The 20,912-nt window shown below is 41.5% G+C and overlaps 1 protein-coding gene across 13 annotated transcripts in view; it reads right to left on the bottom strand.

The window, feature by feature from the left end:
* The window catches only part of HNRNPM (heterogeneous nuclear ribonucleoprotein M), a 45,487-nt gene that overhangs the window by 21,311 nt on the left and 3,264 nt on the right, over nt 1-20,912 (bottom strand). For 9 of the 13 annotated variants that reach the window (XM_043911744.1, XM_043911745.1, XM_043911748.1 and 6 more), the window contains exons 2-9: nt 15,046-15,215; nt 7,865-7,917; nt 6,964-6,971; nt 6,785-6,878; nt 5,518-5,709; nt 4,766-4,919; nt 3,555-3,604; nt 2,006-2,066 (exon numbers count right to left, since the gene is read on the bottom strand). In XM_043911744.1, coding sequence (XP_043767679.1) covers nt 2,006-2,066; nt 3,555-3,604; nt 4,766-4,919; nt 5,518-5,709; nt 6,785-6,878; nt 6,964-6,971; nt 7,865-7,917; nt 15,046-15,215 — 782 coding nt within the window. Of the gene's footprint in view, nt 1-2,005; nt 2,067-3,554; nt 3,605-4,765; nt 4,920-5,517; nt 5,710-6,784; nt 6,879-6,963; nt 6,972-7,864; nt 7,918-15,045; nt 15,216-20,912 lie in introns of those variants that run through there. The other 4 variants (XM_043911746.1, XM_043911751.1, XM_043911752.1 and 1 more) reach the window with 2 other exon arrangements.

Here is a 20,912-nt window from a genome sequence, read left to right as displayed (position 1 = left end):
CATAAGCTCTCATAAAACATCAGGGACTAGAAGGTGTGATCTATATAAAATGAGCACAACTAAAAATCAGTTCATGAGAAAACTACATCGAAGAACTGTGAACAACCCACACAGTGACAAGCTGTGAGCACCTACTTGTTTCCCTGAATAGTGAGATGAGAAATGTTTAATCAGAAAAGGCAACTGGAGATCTCAGACAGCAAACAGCACAAATATGCCCAACCCTCATCTCTCAACCTGGTGACCCAAAGGACTTTTCTCCGGAAAAACAATGTTAAAACCAGCCAATTAACACACTGACCTTAGGCTATTCTCTGACTCTGCTGCAGGTGGTTTGAGTAATGAAGCTAGTGTATCCAAGGAACCCATCTACTACCCAGAAAGCTTCCTAAGCCAAGGATCGTACCCTACCCACAGAATACAGGCTGACCTCAAAGCAGCCAACAAGGCCTGAGAGTGTAAGATACTTGCAATGCTCTGGGTGATCATGGCTTGGAGGCTAAGACCAGGTGAGATTTTTTTTAATGGGAACAAAGTTCACTTAAAAAAAAAAAACACCTGACACCAGTTCTCCAATTTTAATCTGATTAACATCCCTGTTCTGAAACTGCACATAAACAGCAGCAACAGCTCACCAAGGTTACTTACTCCCCAAAGCACTGAAGTCAACCCAAAGATTTTCTGGGGAAACCAAAAGCCACAGATAATGGGCTCCCTGGAGCCCAGGGTGCCAGTCTGGCTGCCAAGCAGCCCTTACCCCCTCCTCCAGGCACAAAGTCAACAAGAGCCAGCACCCTGTTCCTGGTAATCACCGCAGGAGACCACAGATGATGACAAGGACACGGGTCCATCTCGAAATAATGCTAACTTTCAACAGATAACCCATCTTATATTCGTGGAACCATGGACTTCCCCTCAAAAATCTGTCTCTACTATGCTTCTATAATCCTAAATTGCAAACAAGAATTAGTATGCTAGTCTAGGCTCCCATTCAATTCAACCTCTGAAGGCTAAGCATTAGGCATGAGCCACTGCTCCAGACAGGAAGCGGCCCTGGCTGGCCCTCCGAACACCTCCACCCCACAGCCTCACGTGAGGAAAAGTCCTCTCTCACAGACACCTGCTGGTCTTGCCCTCTCCCAACCCCCAGTGTGCCTCCCACAGGTCGTCCTGCCTGTACTGCTGATACACAGCCCCCCATGCTACCACAGCCCCTCCCCTCCACTGCCGGCTATGCTCAGGCTCCCTGCCCTTCTGTGGGCCTGCCCGGGACGACTTCACCATTACCCGCTCTTCCCACCTATGCCTTCCCTGCTCCAGGATGGACTTTCACCTGGATGTCACAAATAACCCTATATAAAAATTCTGACTGTTATACTTCACACACCATAATCTTCACCCTTTCTCCAGGACCTGGCAATCACAATCCACCTATGAACTCGCCTATTTGAGACATTTCCAATAGACAGAATCAAAGTTCATCCATACTGTAGCACATTACCAGTACTTCATTTCTTTTTTTATGGCTGACTAATAGTCCACTGTATAGATTTACCATGTTTTATTTACCCATTCATCAGCTGAAACCATGCAGTCATGAACATCTGTGTACAGGTTTCTGTGTTAGGTATAAGGTTTCAGCTCTCTTGTAGTGAACACCTAAGAGTGGGACTACTGGGCCATATGGTAATAACCAATCTCTTCTGAACCCAAGCGCAAGCTGGCTTTCATTTTTTTTTTGCAGTTTGTTTCTTCCCAGCTACACCGTCTGTGTCCTGGGCAGCCTGCCTCACCGCAATGTAATCCTAACAACCCTTTCTACATTGTCTCTCTGCTCATTTTTTCACCCCGAAAAAATTTATAAGGAAAACAATCTTTTTGAATGTTTTGCTCAAGAACAGTCTAGATAACTGCAGACTGACAGCCCAAGTTCAAAGGTAATTGTAATTTTCTGGTTAGAATATATCAAATTCAAAATCGTAGCCATAATAATTGAGACACTTACGGGGAAGTTGTTGTGGACGCTCAGGAGGGAAAAAATCTCCCTTTGGTAAGGCCCTCTCATCCTGAAAGAGAGAGTGAATAAATCTCAGTATTCCCTGCAGCACTGCCAGCAACAGCAAAAGCTGAAAACAATTCCTATCAACAAAGGACGGATCAGAGACATGAAGATACACCCATGCCATGGAAGAACATGTCAAGTTTAAATAAAAAAATACGGGGGAAAAAAAAAAGAATATGGGAGAGTTGCGACCTTCGTGTAAAGGGGGAAAGATAAAAAATAAACGTTCACATCACTATGGGGGAAGAATGGGACCTGGACACAAAGTAAGAGAAAGACTCTCATGCTCAACTTTTCATGTGTTCTGACTTTTGAATCATATGAAAGTCGCTCAGTCATGTTTGACTCTTGGTGACCCCATGAACTGTCCATGGAATTCTCTAGGCCAGAACACTGGAGTGGGTAGCCTTTCCCTTCTCCAGGGGATCTTCCCAAGCCAGGGATCAAACCGAGGTCTCCCGCATTGCAGGCAGATTCTTTACCAACTGAGCCACAAGGGAAGCCTAAGAATACTGGAGCGGGTAGCCTATCCCCTCTCCAGCAGATCTTCCCAACCCAGGAATCGAACCAGGGTCTCCTGCATTGCAGGTGGATTCTTTACCAACTGAGCTATCAGGCAGATCACGTGAAGCAATTATCTATTCAAAAAGCTAAAGTGAACGCTTAAAGGAACGAAATAAATCCTTAGTAGGTTCTTCTATTTTCTTCCTGATCTTCAGTCCTAACTAGATGACCCTCAGCACGCTCCAGTCATGCCTGCGTTAATCATTAATACTGTTATCTTTGGCATCTTTGGCACAGCCACAGCTGGGCTAATGTTTATACTAAAATGCTCCAAAAGAACTTTAAAGGCCTTCTGAATCAGACTTCATTATGTTTACAACAGATAGGATGCTAACCAAATATACTTCAATACTCTGAAAATTGGAAATCTATGTATATAACCATTCTCTGAAACCAACAACTACTTGCTCAAGCAGGATACTCCAGCGACTCCTGATCATGCAAAGGAAAAAATATCTGAAGAACTGCATGAGCAAAAAGTTGTTATTTCTGTCATAAATTTGCTCAACATACTGCACACTTTGACTCAGACTGATCCATAAATAGAGCACAATGGCTATGTGCATGTACACTCAACAATCCCATGTTTCTGCTAACCTTATTTGAGTATACTAAAGAGAAAAAGATCCTCGGAATTCCCTGGTGGTCCAGTAGTTAAGAATCCACCTGCCAACACAGGGAACACGGATTCAATCCCTCATCCAGGAAGATTCCACATGCCACAGAGCAACTCAGCCCATGAACCACAACTAGTGAAGTCCATGTGCCCTAGAGCCTGTGCTACACAGTAAGAGAAGCCACTGCAATGAGAAGGCCTGTGCACCACAACTAGAGCGTAGCCCTCACTCCCAGCAACTAGAGAAAGTCAGAGTGCAGCAACAAAGATCCAGCACAACCAATAAATAAATAAAAGATCCTATTAACTTACCATTTTCACGTGCATTGGTCTGTCAAACAGCAGCTGGCCATTAAACATAGCTGATATTACAATTAAGGCTATTTCTTGCAATTCTAAAAACATGCATAGCAAGAGAGAAACACCCAAGAGAAAAACACTCCAACTGCTGCCACCAGTCCCTCTAGGTAGTAAATTTATGAGTAATTTTGATTCCTGCTTATACTTTTGAGTATTTGTTCCTACAGTAAGCATAAAAGCAGCAATAAACAAGGCTCAAGGGGGATAAAAGGAAACCTCTGCTTACTCCTTAGGTGTGTGATCTTCATTCATAAAGCCTTACACTTCTCACTAAACCATCCTCCTCTTAAAAAGCACTCACATCAGGGACTCCCTTCACCGTCCAACGGTTCAACTTCATGCTTCCAATGCAAAGGAAGCAGATTCGATCCCTGCTTAGCAAACTAAGATTCCATGTGCTACATGAACTCCCCCTTCCACCACTGCCGCCCCGCAAAAAAAAAAGGAGAAAAGCACTGACATCAGTTTTCCCAGTGTGTCCAACAGGCCTGGTGTTCTAGCATGTTTTGAAGTACCGTGTTTTCTGGGTAATATACTCAGTGACAATCTTACCGGAGTTTAAGATCAGTGTTCATGTGTGGTATTCTCTCTGAGGTCACTCTAGAGTGAGCGGCCTAGGGTCAGAGAGATGCTTCTTCCAGAATGTCAATCCACTGGAGAAGACAGGCCCTGTAAGGATTTACCTCTCCCTTCAAATTAGACCCTCTAAAAAAAATAAACCCTGGAGACCACCCATTGACATGTGCCCATTTTCGAACCATCTCTTCTCTCTACACAGTATTGGACTCCCGTAGTAATGTCCACAGTAATGTATTCTCTCTAGTCACGTGTGCATACACGTTCACTTATGTCTGACTCTTTGCGACACCAAGGACTGTAGCCCTTTAGGCTCCCCTGTCCATGGGATTTTCCAGGCAAGAATACTGGAGTGGCTTGCTATTGCCTCCTCCAGGGGGTCTTCCTGACCCAAGAATCATACCCATATCTCTTGCATCTCCTGCATTGGCAGGTGATTCTTTACCCCTAGCGCCACCTGAGGATACTCCAGTAACATAGAAAATGCTAATACACAAAATTACCACTTCTCCACACAAACCTGCATTACTAATACAACATTTAAGCCAAACTAAATTCACTAAGTTGAATTCCAAAAAAAAGGATACATATAGCTTGCACGGCTTCAATGGACTGTTCAAAAGTAACAGTGCCTATTCCACGACTTTTTCCGTCTTTATCCTCAAGAATGTCTGCTCGGACCACCACACCAGCCATACTAAAAACTTCCTTCAGTTTCTTCCAGCCAACTTTATAATCCAGCTAATCAAGAGAAGAGAGAGGAAAATCTCACTGTAAACATTTTTACTACATGAATGTGACATGCTTTGGGTAGAAAACAAGCATTAGAAAATGTTACAAAAATAATGCCATAAGCCTTAACTACTATTTACTGTCTCTTTTCTCTGAAGTAACAATTTAAGTCACCTCATTCCTTTCAAATTTAATGCTTATTTTGTGACTACTAAAAAACTTTTGCTCCCCATTTAAGGTTACCATCATCCTCCCCAATTCACTTTTATTCTTAAAAAAAAAAAAAATTCCCTTTGCAAATGACAAAGGTTTATTACCATACACCCAGACATAACAAGAAAGGAACATCAATATACAACCTCTGTTCATATACTTCACCCCACACATACTCTTACAAATAAGAGCAAAACTCAGTAAACATGACCCAACAGGACCATGGGTCAAGCCTGTGTGACTTTGCGACTACTGTGGTCATTAGGGGACAAAGCCCATAACCCTCCTTTAGCTTTTTCTCCCCCCTCAAATGTCAGAGCTACCATTTTAACTCATTGACAAGACCATCTAAGGCAGTGTAAAACTTTTTGAAATAATGCGTCCATTTACTTACATTTGCTACAAATACTGTGCTTCCAAGTCTTCCAGCCTGTAATGCATGGATAATCTCATTTGGGATGTTAGGATTATTTAGGATACTGGGTGGGATATTAATCATTCCTGGGCCACCTGGTCCCATACCCATCCCACCAGTCGTAGCCATCACCTTTTGCATTGCTCTCCTGGCATGTTCACCATCAGGATCCTAAAACAAGTACAAAAGGGTTACATTTAACTGACCCAGTGACAATGAAAACCATGCTCCCACAGTTAAGTGATGTTCCTAAAATTTCAGAGATTGAGAGGCTGTTTAGAAACCATTTCTCAAAATCTGTAACAAGAAATTCAAATGAACTAAAATCAAACTGCCAGGCCAGGAACAATTCCAGCCAAAAGAATGAGGAAGAAAGGAAGGGTATAAAATTTAGCTCTCAATTTGAACTAAGAAAAAAACAAAAGGTAAAGTACTGGATGAAATGATTAGTTAGAACTTCCAGGCTGAAATAAGATCTTCATGGGCTTGGTATAGTTGAATTCTCACTAATCCAATGGGGTTTCATAATTTGTGCAAACCCCATCGGTGATTTCCCAAAAGTTTGAAAACACAGCTCTGAATCACCAAGGTTACTTCATCCTTCAAGAGTTCAGGCATTTGACTCAGGTGTCATGTGTGGAAAGGTTCACGACTTTCTGGTGTTTATCCTTGAATTCTGCCCCTTTGTGTGCCACCTTCACTGAGAGAGCACTTAAGTCCTACCACGCTTCCTCTCTGGGCTCTGTGCACTTACTGACCTTCCTTCAAGAGTAGGAGGTAAAAGTAAGTCAAGGAAGGATTGAACTAACAGAAAACCTCCCACTTCCGTTCAGGGACAGAAGACGCCTGATTTGGATTAGCTACGAAAAAGGACTCAAACTCATTTAACAAAAAAAAGATGAGGATTCAGACTGAGTAAAACTGTACATGTAGAATACCCTAAAAACAAACACACACACAGTAGAAAACCATGGGCTCAGTCTGAGTGGCCAAACCAAGGCAGTCTGGCCTAAGAAAAACCACAGGTGTCAGGAAGGCAGCAGGCAGTGGGGCTCAAGATGTGTTCAGCCACTATCCCAAAGTTCTTATGTGAAAGACTGCTGAAGCCTGCAACCGACCCTCCTCTTTAACAACAACAGGACGTCTGCTCCGTAAAATGTCACCAAGGACTATGTTTGTCTTTTCCTATCTCCAAACAGGGACAACTCGACAACTACAGACGGTATCCAGTGTTTCATGAGCTTACTTCTTTGACTTTCAGTGGTCTTCCACTCAGACTATGCTTGTTTAGAACTTCAGCAGCTTTTTTCATGCTCTCTTCCATCTTGAATTCAACAACACTATGAAGAGTCAAAAGGAAATGAGTGAAACCAGTCCTACAACTGAGAAGGTTCAATTGCCAATAAGTAATGAGACAATACTTACGCACATCCCTTTGGAAGAAGCCACAGACCAGTCAGAAGAGCAAGGGGGGAAAAAAGAAAAAAAAAAAGTAAATTTCAGTGACAGTTATAAATTAAAAATATGATTTCTGTAACAGTTTTTAAATTAACCCTTCTAAGGGGAAGCTGACAGAGTGTCTTGCCTGGCCTTCCTTATTAAGAGCTCCACTCCTAGCGTCTCCTCTTCACATTACCAGCTTTTGCACTAGTGCTGCTGAAGTTATAATGAGCAGACCTAAATTCAGGTTCTCCAAGAAATCACACAAACTTTAGATCTGCTTCCCTCGGTACTCAATCAATTCCTTGTCATACTCCTCCTTAAATCCATCCCTTCCATAAATTAAGCTCATCCTTTTGATTATTCTAAGCCATTCTATTGCACGACAGAAAATAGTTAATTTTCTCTTTAAACAAGGCCAATTTTAAACGTTCACGTTTTAGTATTTGTTTTACAATTTACTGGCACAAAGGCAACTTTTCAGAATCTTTGGTTCACACAACTTTCAAATTCAGCAAACAACCAAAAGTAACATTTTCTAGACAAGAACACACGTTTTACATTAATATACCACCGCTAAAATTCCATGCATAATTCACACACAGCCAATTCCTCTGTTAACAAAGAGACAATGCTGCTCTTGGTCCCCAGTTATCCAAATTGGGCATCCAAACAGAATACCAAGAAGCTCGTTGGCCAGCCATTTGGAAAAGCGGGACTCCAGTTGGCAAACCCCCTCCCACCCCACTCGGATGTTTGGCAAACCAAACATAGCTACTGTAACATGAGCACTCACTGCCTTCCTGATTTCATTCGATTCCACGCCACCATACAGTTACATTTTTCATGTAGTAAATCCACAGAAGAAATTCTCTCAGACACTTACCCTTGACTTTCCTTCAGCGTCCATTAAGAGCTCCACGTATGTTACCTCACCAACTACAAATCAGTTTCCAGACGACACATAAACCAAGGGAGAAAAGCCAAGAAAACAATGGGAATTTAGAACAATCATCAGCAACCTTGTATGGAGCCTCTGCCTTATAAGAAAGCCCAGAAACACTCCATGTTCTCTAAACCGCCACACTAGGCATTACAGGTGTGCAGTAAAAGTAGGTGAAACTTGTTAACAATATGTCCTTGATTTTCCTCCCACCTCAAACAAGCTATTTCCCTGTCTGAAATGCTCGTTCATGACTAGAGGCAATCCAAATCTACAGGAAAGAAGTCTGCAAGATTCACTTTTGGGGGGAAGGGAGGAACAGTTTTACACATACACTGACTGCTGAAAGCAGGTAAACAGCACACTAAATGCAATGCCACTGAACTGAGCTCAACTGTTCACTACAAAGATGTGTACATGAATATGCTCAAAAGGCGCACACACGGCGTGGCTGGCTACATGGGTGTGCAACCTGTCCAATCGCATCGGGCTCTGCTGAGGGCCATGTACTTAGTTAACGCTCTGCTGCTATCTTGAAATGCTCAGTCATTTTTAAATAAGGGGCCCGGTGCTTTCATGTTGCACTGGACCCCACAAATTCTGTGGCTGATTTCTGCACACAGCACTAGGCTTCACAACTATCACAAGCAGGATGTATAACTATCCATCACAAAATCAGAGCAGTATCTGGATTCTTTTCAATGAATTAAGCCAGGCTTTATTCTTACTGCTCTCTCAACCTTCTCACTACAGCATACAGATAAATGCAAACTTAGCGCTCAGTTGGTACCTCAAGAGCTACATAGACTCACTTAGGAGGCTACTTCACACAAAGGGGAAAAAAACAAACATTTCCAAAGAACCCACAGATCTTCCTCCAGGTTTGGATTGCCAATTCATGACCACCACAACCAGATGTTAGAACCCACCAAGACAACCACCAAAATGGCTGCTGAACTTGAAGATGGCACAAACACACCAAAAAAGCCCAGAAATTTTAGTGTTAACTTGGAGGAAACAACAGCTAAGCAGACTCTCCGAAGTCAAGAAAAGGGTTTTTGTTCTAAGAAATGTTTTTTTCATTTTCAGGATTATTCTTTATAATGATAAAGCCTCCTCTCATTCAATTTTCAATTTGGTTTAGCAGTACAATTTGGTTTACCAGTACAAAAATAAACCTCTTAATGGCCCCAAGTCTTGCCTAGCCTATTCCTTTATTCAAAGGATATTAAAATTATAAGGATTTTAAAATTAATATACCACAAAAAGACTGAAGTGCAAAGTAAGATTAATTTTTTTTAAATTTGAAGAGCATACTTATTAGTAATATATTTGCATGGCAGTGGACAGGAAGAAGGTCAAGTATTCAAAGTTTAAATCTATAGCCTCACCTCCCTTGTCCTTTCCTGAAATATTACAGACTACACCAGCACTTTGCACAAAACAGGAAGGAAAATCGGTGCAAAGAAAAGAAATTAGGATTATTTCTACAGAAAAAATTAGGAGGAACTAGTTTAACTTTTGTAGTATGCACAACTGAAAAATGATCACAGCCAAGGAATAGTCATACAAACTGGCTTTCTGTCATCCTTACAAAAGTAAAGCAAGTCCAAAAATGCTGTGGTCATTCTTGAGGCCATGTTAAAAGCCATTTATTTCAACAGCAGCAGCCATTTGAGGACCAACAGCCCTTGACTCCACATTGATGAAAATGCCAAGTTGTATCAAGACAGTGAAGAGACCTCCAATCTCAAGTTAACCTCCTAGAGCTGAGACTACTACCTAATAACCTTAAAAATAAATTTAAAAATCACAGTATCTAACTCTGACAGCTGTAACCATGTTGTCAGAATTCAAATACTGTTGCATTTTTAGAAGTTTCTAGTTTGTGCCTATAAAGACACTGATTTATCAAAAAGTTGTCACTGCAACCCAGAAACCAAACAAGTCTAAACCAAACCTTTTTCCATGATCATAACCATTTTAACCAAAAGCCAGGTTTAGAAATTAGGACTTTGTCTACTTAACATTCTAGAGACAGCACAAATCCAACTTCAATCCTCTCTACCAATAACTCTGCTTAAAGGGTTCTCTCTTCCCCAAAAGGTACAGTTGTTTATTAAAAATTATATTTAAAAGACCTCCCCATCCTCAGTTTAGCTATAGGTTAGGCAAGTTTTGCAGTTCTACCATGAGTAGTGCTGTTCCCGAGTATCATCAATAACAACCATGCTCCTCATAAATTGTAATTTTCTGATCTCTACCCTGAGAGACCACATCAATTCCAAGGCATAAGCAAACTACTGTTACAGAATCCGCAACAGTTGCCAATTCATACTTCTCTACAGGAAGATGGTAACAAAACCTTAAAGAAGGTCCCCTCTCCTTTAGTTTGACATGATTAAAGCAAAGGCCTGCTAAGTAGTCAGTGCAACTATCAACACTCTGCCGGCAAAACGTGTCAACTCTTCACAGTCTGGCCACACTCAGTGAGACGAAGTGTAAAACAACCAATCACCCAAGCAGAGAAGTTAAGGCCGTGAGGCAGAGTTAACAAACCAGCAGTTTCAAGTCTCGTAGACAGAGAACCTGCAGGTATTAACAGAAAAGACTGCTGCTCCTCTTGCTCCTGATCATGGATGGAACAACCCATGGAATCCCAAGAGCAGGCTGCTAAAACAAATTCTACTGCAGCTTTAAACATCAAAGTTTCTGAATGAAAAAAACGAAGTCTTTGAAAAATTGAATGCCAAATGTTATTACCTACCTTTATTTTAAAATGCTCCAAGAATTCATTGTTAACCAACATTTAGGTGGATTATTAAAAATACTACCTCAAGAATAAAACACATGATGAGGATAAGAAAATGAGCAACTCCCAAAGAACTCAGGTAGTCCCTTGGAGCAACTTTGCTCTAACACTCCTGCAACAGATATCTTTGTATCAAAGTACAGGGGCTAAAGCTTCACTGAAGAGAACTCATATGTGAAAAGGCCTAAAGCGACTGGGGGAGGAGCTCAAAAGCATGTTATCAAACATTCACTCAGCCAATGCTCAGGGAGCAATTCTAATGGAGGGGTGCATGGAAAAAATGCATATTTTAACTTGGAAAGCGTGTTTCTTTGATATACAGCTAACTTGAATCATGGCAAAAAAAAATTATTCGATACAATGAATACTCAATTCATGGACAAGTTAGAAAAAATGATTAAGCACATTCTTGCCGCTAATTCCACACAGCAGAACACTGCCTCTCTAACTTGACCAAAACCCAACAAATAAGACAGGCAGGCGGCACTGTTAAGGTTCGATCCAAGTACCCACAGATATGAATGCTGCAGCAGCAACAGACCTTTCCAAAACGCAGGCGGAATATCCAACAGAGGAAATCATAAAGGAGCCAGAGAGACTTGGTAGGGATTTTTACTTAAATTGAAAATAAAGTTCTGCTCTGTAGACTCACAATGTAGATTATCACTGAGAGCCAACAGAGACTTACTATTGGACTATACTTGCCCTCTGGGCCTAAGTTTTCTGTCAGCTGGAATTTGAAATTTACTTAAAGTGACGCATTCAATAAAAACAGAAGGATTAAGTGCTTAAGAAATCCTTGCTTACACAAGTTAAACTGACTGCTGCTACCCTGGAGATTGACTGGGAGTAAGCTGCACCGCTGGCCTTCTGTCGTCCTCACACTGCGCTCCGGCTCAGTCCCGCCAGGGTGCAGCCGCCCCACCTCCAGGCTCAACCATGAGCTTTCCTCAGGCACACAGGACTTCTCTAAAACGGTGCATAACACTCTTCAAGCTTACAATTCCCAAGATCAATCAATCACCCTTTGCTCACAGAAGTCTTAATTTTTCACCCAGACCTTACGGTCAAACACTCTTGAGATGTTCATGTCTACCAACATTTGTCAAGTGATGAAAACCAGGCAGTTGTGAGACTGTTCAGTCACTCTCAAACCTCGTCTGGCAGTCTCCAATTCAAATTTCCTCTTACACTGGCTCTCAGTTTTTGTTTCAATCCACTCTTCAGTGTTCACGAAGTCATCTGTTCCACATAATATCTCCATTAAAAATAAGCATGATCACAGGGACAAAGGAAAACATGAAGGAGCTAAACAGGCTGGGTAGGGACTTTTACTTAAATTGAACATAAAGTTCTGCTCCTTAGACACAATGTAGATCTTCTTGAGCCAACCAAAAAACCTCTGCGCCTTCGGGACATGCAGAGCAGGAACAGGGAAGCTCAAGAAAGGGTGAGTTCAGTTCTGTGGGCTGTTTAATCCACCTCCCTGAATGGTATATGATGGGAGAGGGGGCAGCGGAAGCAGCCTGGCACAGAACAAAACAAAGCTCTCAATACCTCTTCTCTTTAAAACCAGCAATGCTGACTGCACGAAACTGCCACCAAACAAGCTTTGTGATCCCATCCAGGGGAAAAGGCACCAGTGGCCTGTTCACATAAGACATGCATTATTAACAGGCGCTGTTTAAAGCTAACAGAGAAGATATACCAGGTGTCCGAGGAGCAGGAATTAGGGAGGGGTACATGATGCGTGATCATCCTTAGAAAAAAGCTCCTGTCTTGCCATCTCAAAGCTACTACCTGAGTTCTGAGATGCAGCTATTATAAGTAGTGCTGCAATGACAGAGCATTTTTCACATTTCTAAGCCGAGAACAACTAATTCTAGCCATCCCACTAGTTTCCTGATTTCATCAGGAACAGACCTTAAACTACAGACTGATAGAGTGGTTGGATCATAACAGCCCACTATTGTGGTTTGCCCACTTCAGAGACTGTCCTGAGAATAATACCTTTAGACTGTAAGAGCCTCTATCCCCAACCTTTTTCTCCCCTGTGCAATCACAAGTCTTCTAAAACCTTAAAACATTGTGACAGATTTTAAGAAAATATTTCAGATTTCAAATAATCATTGAAACATATTTTTGGTATACCAAGACATGAATTAAAATAGTTTTAAAAACCTCAAAACAAAAATAAGAACATTTGTACTTACATAAACAGTAAGTTTCTTTTGACTTCACATACTGAATATAAGATTTACCATAAAAAGATTACCTTTCTCATATGAATCCCTTTATCCACAATCCAATACTGCTAAAACTTAATTAAACAGAAAGGTAATTAATTTAACCTGTACAGGGGAGCGCGAAACAAGAACATTTTAATGTTTATTAAAAATAACTGATTTACTGCACACCTGTAATTCTAAATTACACCACCAAAAATACACTGAAAGGGCTGAGCCAGGGCATTCATAGCAGTATGCCAGGGGAATATGAGAACCAGTTTGGAAGTATCCGAATAAATCACCAGGCTGGCTCCACACTTAATACAGTGCAAAATAGGAAGTTGAGGTGAACTGCTTCTACATCCAGAAACGTCATGGCTGCTGCTGCTGCTGCTGCTACCAGCTTTAAGGCTCCCAAAACTGAATTACTGAATGGTAAAGCAGTAAAAATGTCACCTACTTTATCCATCATGTCCCAAAACTGGTTCACACACTCCTAAAAATGAAAAATAATTTGGCCTGCAATCTCTTACAAAGTTCTAACAATTGCATTTTCAAAGCCACATTCCTGGTTCTTGGAACTACTATACCTTATTATCAATGGAAGTATCCATTCAGCGGTTCAACCAAATCGCGAGAACACAAATTTGGAGGTTATTCCAAAAACTAATTCGAATGAGACCCAACTGTGCTGTACAGAAATTCTAAGCTTTATTGAAGCAGCAGTCCCAAAAACCAAGAACACTGCATCTGGGATGCCTCGTGACACGCTCCTCAGACAAAAAGAAGAAACTTCACTCGTGCCCTAGGAGCACTGGCAGGAATGATTTGGCTGATCAAGGCAGGAAAACAAACCTCACACCAGAACGTTTTTCCATCCATGTTACCTGGAGAAATACTACATGGGAGCAGCCTACATGACTGTACAGAGAGGTTCACGGTGCCTAATGCTTCTGGCATGTCGTGGTTGAATTAAATGATGGGACCATGATGGCAGTGGGCCATTCATAATTTCAAAACCCAATGCTGGGAGCACCAGTACACATACCAAAATGGCCTATCCAAGTGGCATCTGTCTGTCACTGAAATGTTAATCATTTGACAAATCAAGCCCAAATCTCTTTACATTATGAATGCTCCAGAAAAACCAGTACCTTTCAGCCCTTCAAAAAGACTCCAGTTTAAGAATTATTTGATTCTAGGTTTCCCATGTGGGTAAGGGTGAGGGGAGACCTCCAGGCCTTTAGACAAATGGTTCTCTATCAAGTTCATCTAAACCAGGGCTGAGCAATCTCTTTAGCCCTGTGTGCCACCAGCAGGGCCCAGAATCAGGAAAAGACGACAAAAGCAGCCGAACAAGAGTGTAACGAGGAGGAGGACACACATGGTGTGCAGGAGGTAGAAGCAGAGGACCATGGGGGCAACCAACCGCTGAGGATCTCCTGGTGGCAGCAGAGCTTCAGTTGCTTCCTCTGCCCTCAACCAGACTCTGGACACCAGGGTTGGGACTGGTGGGTGCCTGAAGGCACCAAATTACACAGCGAATGCTTTATTCTGAGCTACCCAACTGCCAATCGAGTCTGTGTTTTCCTCCCCTGGTTGTGGTTTTATAATTTAGAATCTGAGCAGCACACATTCCAGCCACCAAATTTTGACCCCAGGAAGACAGCCGCAAAATTTAGACAAACTACTACCTTCCCGCCAGAATTTTAAAAGAAAAATGGAAAAGAAAAAAATTTCTCCCAAATAGGAAGAATTCAAAAAATTTCCTTAATTCCTTAACAAAGAGGCTCCCCTCAAGCTTAATTGAAGCCCTGTTAACCATACTAAGCCAGTGAAATCATTCGTAGGCCAAGGGATCATACAAATGCCCCCATTTGACACACAAGTGCATGACCACAAAAAAAAAAGAAAAGAAAAAAGAAAAAAGGTAGGGTGGATGGGAGGGGGCTTAACTCTCAAGCCTGGAGAGAACACATGCTCTATTCAGAACAGCTTCCACTGACAAAAAATAACCAAGGAATTAGCCACAGAGAAGATGACACACCAACCTTCTGACCCTACTCAACCACCAGTACCATTACCTTTTTCTTTAACCAGGTCTTTAAGTGACTGCCATTTCACATCAAAAGGTATGTTTGTAATGAAGGCTCTGTATCTTTTAGTTGGATTGGCATATGGCTCAAAGCGATTGCCTCCTCTTTTTATGTTTTTCTCCTTCCTCTTCTCATTCTGAGCAGGTCGTTCTCCTTCACTGAATTCAAAAGAGAAAAAAAACATTCACAAGTTAGCACAACCCAAAAGACAATATTTGATTTTCCAGGCAAATTATCCTGGCAAATTTGCCTGATTATCCCAGGCAAAGTTACATATAACACAAGAATATTGATTGGAGTCACTCAAACTAAAGCGGTCCATAGAGCTAAAAACTGCAGTAGTACACTCCTGAAAATCCATCCATCAAAAAAACCATTTCCAAGACAAATGTGCTTTCCTAGGCCTTCACACATTCCTGTGGGGCTCTAACATAGGGGGCGGGGAGAGGCCATCTCCCTACCTGAGGTGCTTTAATTCCAAGACAGAAACAGGAAAACAGAAGGGAAGGTTTATAAGATTTCACGGAACCCAAAAGAGGTGGTACACATAGGCCCAACAAACTTCAGCCCTACAAAGTAACTTTCATTGTTGGGGGGGGGGTGGTGATTTTTTTCAGTGGGGATGTAAAATGGTGCAGTTACTACAAAACAGTTTGGCAATTACTCAAAAAGTTAAAACATAATTACCAGAGGACCGAGCAATTCCACTCCTAGGCAGTATTATTCACAGTAGCAAAAGGTGAAAACAACCCAAGCATACACCAAAAGATGAACGGAATAAAACAAAATGTGGCAGATCCAGGCAATGGATGGAAGATTACTCAGTCATTAAAAAATAAAAAGGAATGAAGTGCTGATACATGTTGCAAAAGAGATGAACTTTGAAAACATTATGCTAAGTGAAATAAGTCAGGCATAGAGAAAAAAAGAAGAGGTTACCCAGGACTGGGGATAGGTGGGAATGGTGAGTTACTGTTTAGTGGCTACAGAGTTTGTTTGGGATGATAAAAAAAAAAAAAAAAGTTCTGGAAATGGTGAGTGAGTAGGTACAACACTGTACCTAATGCCATTAAATTGTACATGTAATCATTTTAAGATGGCGGAATTTACATACATCTTACCATGTTTTGTTTTTTTTCAAGTTTTTTTTTAAGGGAAAGAAACCTTTCTCTACTCAACTCCATTACTTTGAGGCTAGGGAAACTCAAGTCAAGCAACTCTGGTAGGCAAAAAGCAGACAAACAATCCCGTCTTTGGCAGAGAAGGGTGGATATTTTTTTGGCGGAGACTTTCCTGCAATACTCTCTGCCTTTGTGTGTGAGGTGCTCCCACGGATTAGCATTTCTAAACCCTACAGGTGTGGCTTAGTGTGAGCAGGAAAAAAGGTTCACAAGAAATGCAGGCTCCCAAAGGACAGAACCAGACAGGCTGGAAGCCCGGGCCAAAGCCCAGGAACTGGCCAGAGTGTGTGCACAGCCAGGGCAAGGCTGGGCCGGCTGAGCAAGACTGTTCCCTGAGCCCCCGTGACCACAGGTGGACATCAGTGAGAGCTGACCAGGAACTACCGGGGAGCCAGCAGCCACAGAGGTCCTCTTGTGCATCAAGTCCAGCACTGTCTGCTTCCCAAGCCCTCTGCTTTTCTACCAGTGAGAATTGAGGACTCCCACAACTAGAGATTCCAGCAAAGACTTTGTGATCCATGACAAAAAAAGCAAAGAAAACAAAAAATCAAGACTATGGTATTGATGATTTACAAAACCACCTTTTTAAAAATAAGGGTTGATCTTTATTCCAGGATATGTCTTCCCTGCAGTGGGGAATGGCAGCTGGAGGACTTTCTTTCAGTGTACCAGGAAAAATTAAAGTTAGCAACTTATTTTAGTCCCCAAGTTATTTTTTTTAAAAAACTGGTCCCTCATAGCCAAATACAAGTGTGCCAAGTGTTAAGGAAAGCAACTTCCTCCATGATCTATCTAATCAATACCAGTATCAACATGCCATCAACAGACCTCCTTCATGGGGGCTGGCAGATGGCAGAAAGGGATAGGGTCACACAATCCCTGGATTCCTAAGAATTCTTTACTCTGTCTACCCAGGCTTATGACAGACTCTCCTTAGGCTGACTGCACACCACACACACAGTCCACCTGTCTACTCCATAGGAAAGCCCAGCACCAGGGCTGTCAAACAGCATGCGTCCATGCACCTTACCCTCAGCAGATGAGGATAAGTGTTACAATTAATAAAACGGAGATCAATTTTCATTTCATGGGCCTAACTACAGAGGGTCTATGGGTAGGAATACATCGTAACAGAATTGGTTTCTTTTGAAGCCCAAATATTCTTTCAGCAACATTAAAAAACATTATTCTGACACAGGGTCCATGACACAGTTACAGTTTCAGCCTGTGTTTTAACAGACTGTTATAAGTTACAAATCGTATAAATAACTCATTACAAGACAAAGGTAACAAAGTGTCTAGGCCAAATTCAGCCCTGCAGCATTACTGCTAAGAATAAACTGCCCAATCTAACCACAGAAGATGGGGATTTGGTTTGGGGTTAATCCACACCACAGGGCTCGCCATCCAGAAGGCAGGTCATGTGGGTTACGCCCAAGGTATGCCCACAGCACCACTATACCCAAACGCTTCTCCAGCTAATCATTTCCTCTCTCTCAGAAGTTTCCTCCTAAGTGAAACAGGTAAGAACTATCTCATCACTTGCAGTTTCTTAAAAAATTGACCTTTTCAGAAATATAATAATCACTATCAACTCTATTCTTTACAGAATAGTAGAGAACCATCCTCAAAAAAACCCCACATGACACATATTCTAGTACAGATGGTATGATAACTGAACAAAATCCCACTTTTAAAAAATGTTCAATTTTTTCATTTATCTTCTAGACAGAATTAGGGGAATATTCTTCTAGCCCTAAAATATATGTAACACAACTGTAAAAACCTTTTAGAAGTACATTTTTACAGGTAGGTTATCATTTAGCTACACTAATGAAAAACTTTTATCCTAAATACCCCAAATTTAGGATATTATAAATTCAAAATGTTAAAACACACCTACCATATGTTATCCACAACTAGATACTTAGCCAAAAGAAAATTAATATATCCATGCAAAAACTTATACCTGAATGCTCATAGCAACATTATTTATTCCAGTTTCCCCAAAACTGGAAATCTAAATGTCTACCTACTAACAGGCAGACATCAAGCTTCCCTGGTGGCTCACTAGACAAAAAAAATCTGCCTGCAAAGTAGGAGACCCGGGTCAAACCCTGGGTTGGCAAGATCCCCTAAAGGGAATTGCTACCCACTCCAGTATTCTTGTCTGGGAAATCCCATGGACAGACGAGCCTGGCAGGTTGTACAGTCTATGGGGTCACAAGAGTTGGACACAACTTAGCAACTAAACCACTACCCACTAACAGGTGAAAGAATCAGCAAACTAGGATATTCATATACTGAAATACTATACAACAATAAGTAATGAATTACACACAACATGGATGAACCTCAAAATAATTACACTCAAAGAAGCCAGACAGAAGAAGCGTACATATAGTATGACTTCATCATGTAAAACTGTGTGAGAAAATGTAATCCGGCAAACTAATTTACAGCAGATTCTCTCAGCCTCAACAGTATGAACATTTTAGGCCAGAAAATTCTTTTGTTGTTCGAGCCTGCCCTATGTGCTGCAGGATCCCTGATCTCTCCCCCAAGGGAGGCCAGAAGCAGCCCCATTCCTCAGATCTGAAGATGAAGGAAAAAAAAAAAAATCCCCACGACACTTTCAAATGTCCCCTGAAGGGAAAGAAATCTCCCAATGAGAACCACTGATACATATTGATGTGGAGAGCAAACTAACAGCTGCCTGGATGTGGGGGAAAGGAGGACTCAGAGGATTACCAAGGGGCAGCAAAAACTTTTACAGGTTATAACTATTATTTTCATTCAGTGATGGTATCAAATTGCACACTTCTAACCTGTGCAGCTTGTTGTGCCAATTACACATTTTTTCAAGTTTCTGCTGGTTTCTCAAATTCCAAATCTTACTCCAAGGTAACCTGACTTGTAACTTCTACATAAAGTTAACAAATTTGCAATCTTTCAAAGAAACTGAAGTTACCTAAGACAGCTTACTAAATGCCTTACCAATAGTCTCCTTGCTATCTTGCTTCCAATTGTCAATAAACACCCCAGTTGATTCTGGCACCCAATTATCTATCTGAAGTTTAAAATAGACCCAGTATGTTAAAAACTTTTCCTGACATTCTATTAACCTAATTCCTAATACATCGATAAAGATAAGCCCAAAATACCTTAAGAAGCTTCTGAGTCAGTCAAGGAAGATTAATTATGATTAATAGCTTTGGAACTGTTTTATTGACTACTTTTTGAAGATTGATAACTTACCATGTCACTGCTCCATTGTACTGGAATTATACTTTACATAAAGATCACAACTAAAAAAACAAAATACTGAGTGCCTAATCCACAAAGAGCTGCTACATTCACTATGTAAAACAGTAAATCCCTATTCTCTCTTATGCCTCCACAGCATTCCCATGTATAACGCTCTCCTAACTCCTGGAGTTTTTCAATCAGGAGTGTAGTCTGAAACAGCAACTCCAATATCTTGAAATCCTGACCACATCTCCTGAGGGAAAAGACCCCCCTCAACCTCCATATTCCCTTGAGAACTATCCCTTATGTAAAATGATTCTTCACAAAAATCCTTTCAATCCTGAACTCCACTAATGTATTTAACTTGTAGAGAGCACTATTCTAGCTCCAGGTCTACCACGGAACTACCCACGTGACTTCAGTTCTTTACCTCTATGGTTCTTTACCAGCAAAACCAGCATAACCTGTATTCATGCAGCTCACAGGGGTGCTGTGAGAATCAACAATCAGCCTAACAAAAAGCAGCTTGGTAAATGTTCAGTGCAATTATCTAAGAGGGTAGTACCACAGGTGACTAAGAGGTACGGTCATCTTAGTCTGAACCCCAATGTCACCGGCTCTTTGCCAGGCCTCAGTTCCTTCATCTGCGAAAGGAGTTACTATCCACAATCACAAGTTTAAAGGAGAGGCTGGCACACTGTGACAGTGATGTATTTTTGTACCAAAAACTTTCTGTAGAATGATTCACTCCTTGCATTCTACCACTGCACATACTGATTAGACTTTAAGCCCACTAGGGCCGTGGCTAAGGAAACCTAAACACTGTACTTGCTGTTTAGCGCAAGTGTTTGACTAGGTGTAGCGTCTGACTCTTTGTGACCCCAAGGACTGTAACCCACCAGTCTCCTCTGTCCAAGGGATTTCCCAGGCAATACTGGAGTGGGTTGCTGTTTCCTTCTCTAGGGGATCTTCTTGACCCAGAGATCGAACTCCTCCCTGTCTCCTGTATTGCAGGCAGATTCTTTACCACTGAGCCACCAGGGAAGCCCCCACTGTACTCATCACAGACTATCAAAACAGTAATTCAAATTTCACCTCACTGACTGCAAAACAAGGTAATGGGAGAGTCTATCTGAGAAATCCTAAATGAAACAAGCAACCTAATCTTTGCAGACTAGTAGTCCCCCAGCCTGGCCTTGAATAAAATGAAAAAAGCAAAGAGCTAGCAGCATGCATTCCAACAATACAGAGCCCCATTCTAATCCTGAGCTCACCATCAAATGTGTCTCAAGATTATTACCAAGCATACAAGCACTTCTTAAAGTACAGCACTCAAGTCACCACAAAGCACAAAGAATCTGGTTTAAAATTAAAAAACAAAACAAAACCAAAAAAAAACCCCACTTCAAATGTCTGTTTACTGAG

The sequence above is a fragment of the Cervus elaphus genome, chromosome 9 (assembly GCF_910594005.1).
Source record: "Cervus elaphus chromosome 9, mCerEla1.1, whole genome shotgun sequence".
In the NCBI taxonomy this organism is placed as follows: Eukaryota; Metazoa; Chordata; class Mammalia; order Artiodactyla; family Cervidae; genus Cervus; species Cervus elaphus.
Note: the sequence above shows the minus strand (reverse complement) of the source record. Positions and strands in the feature narration are given on the sequence as shown.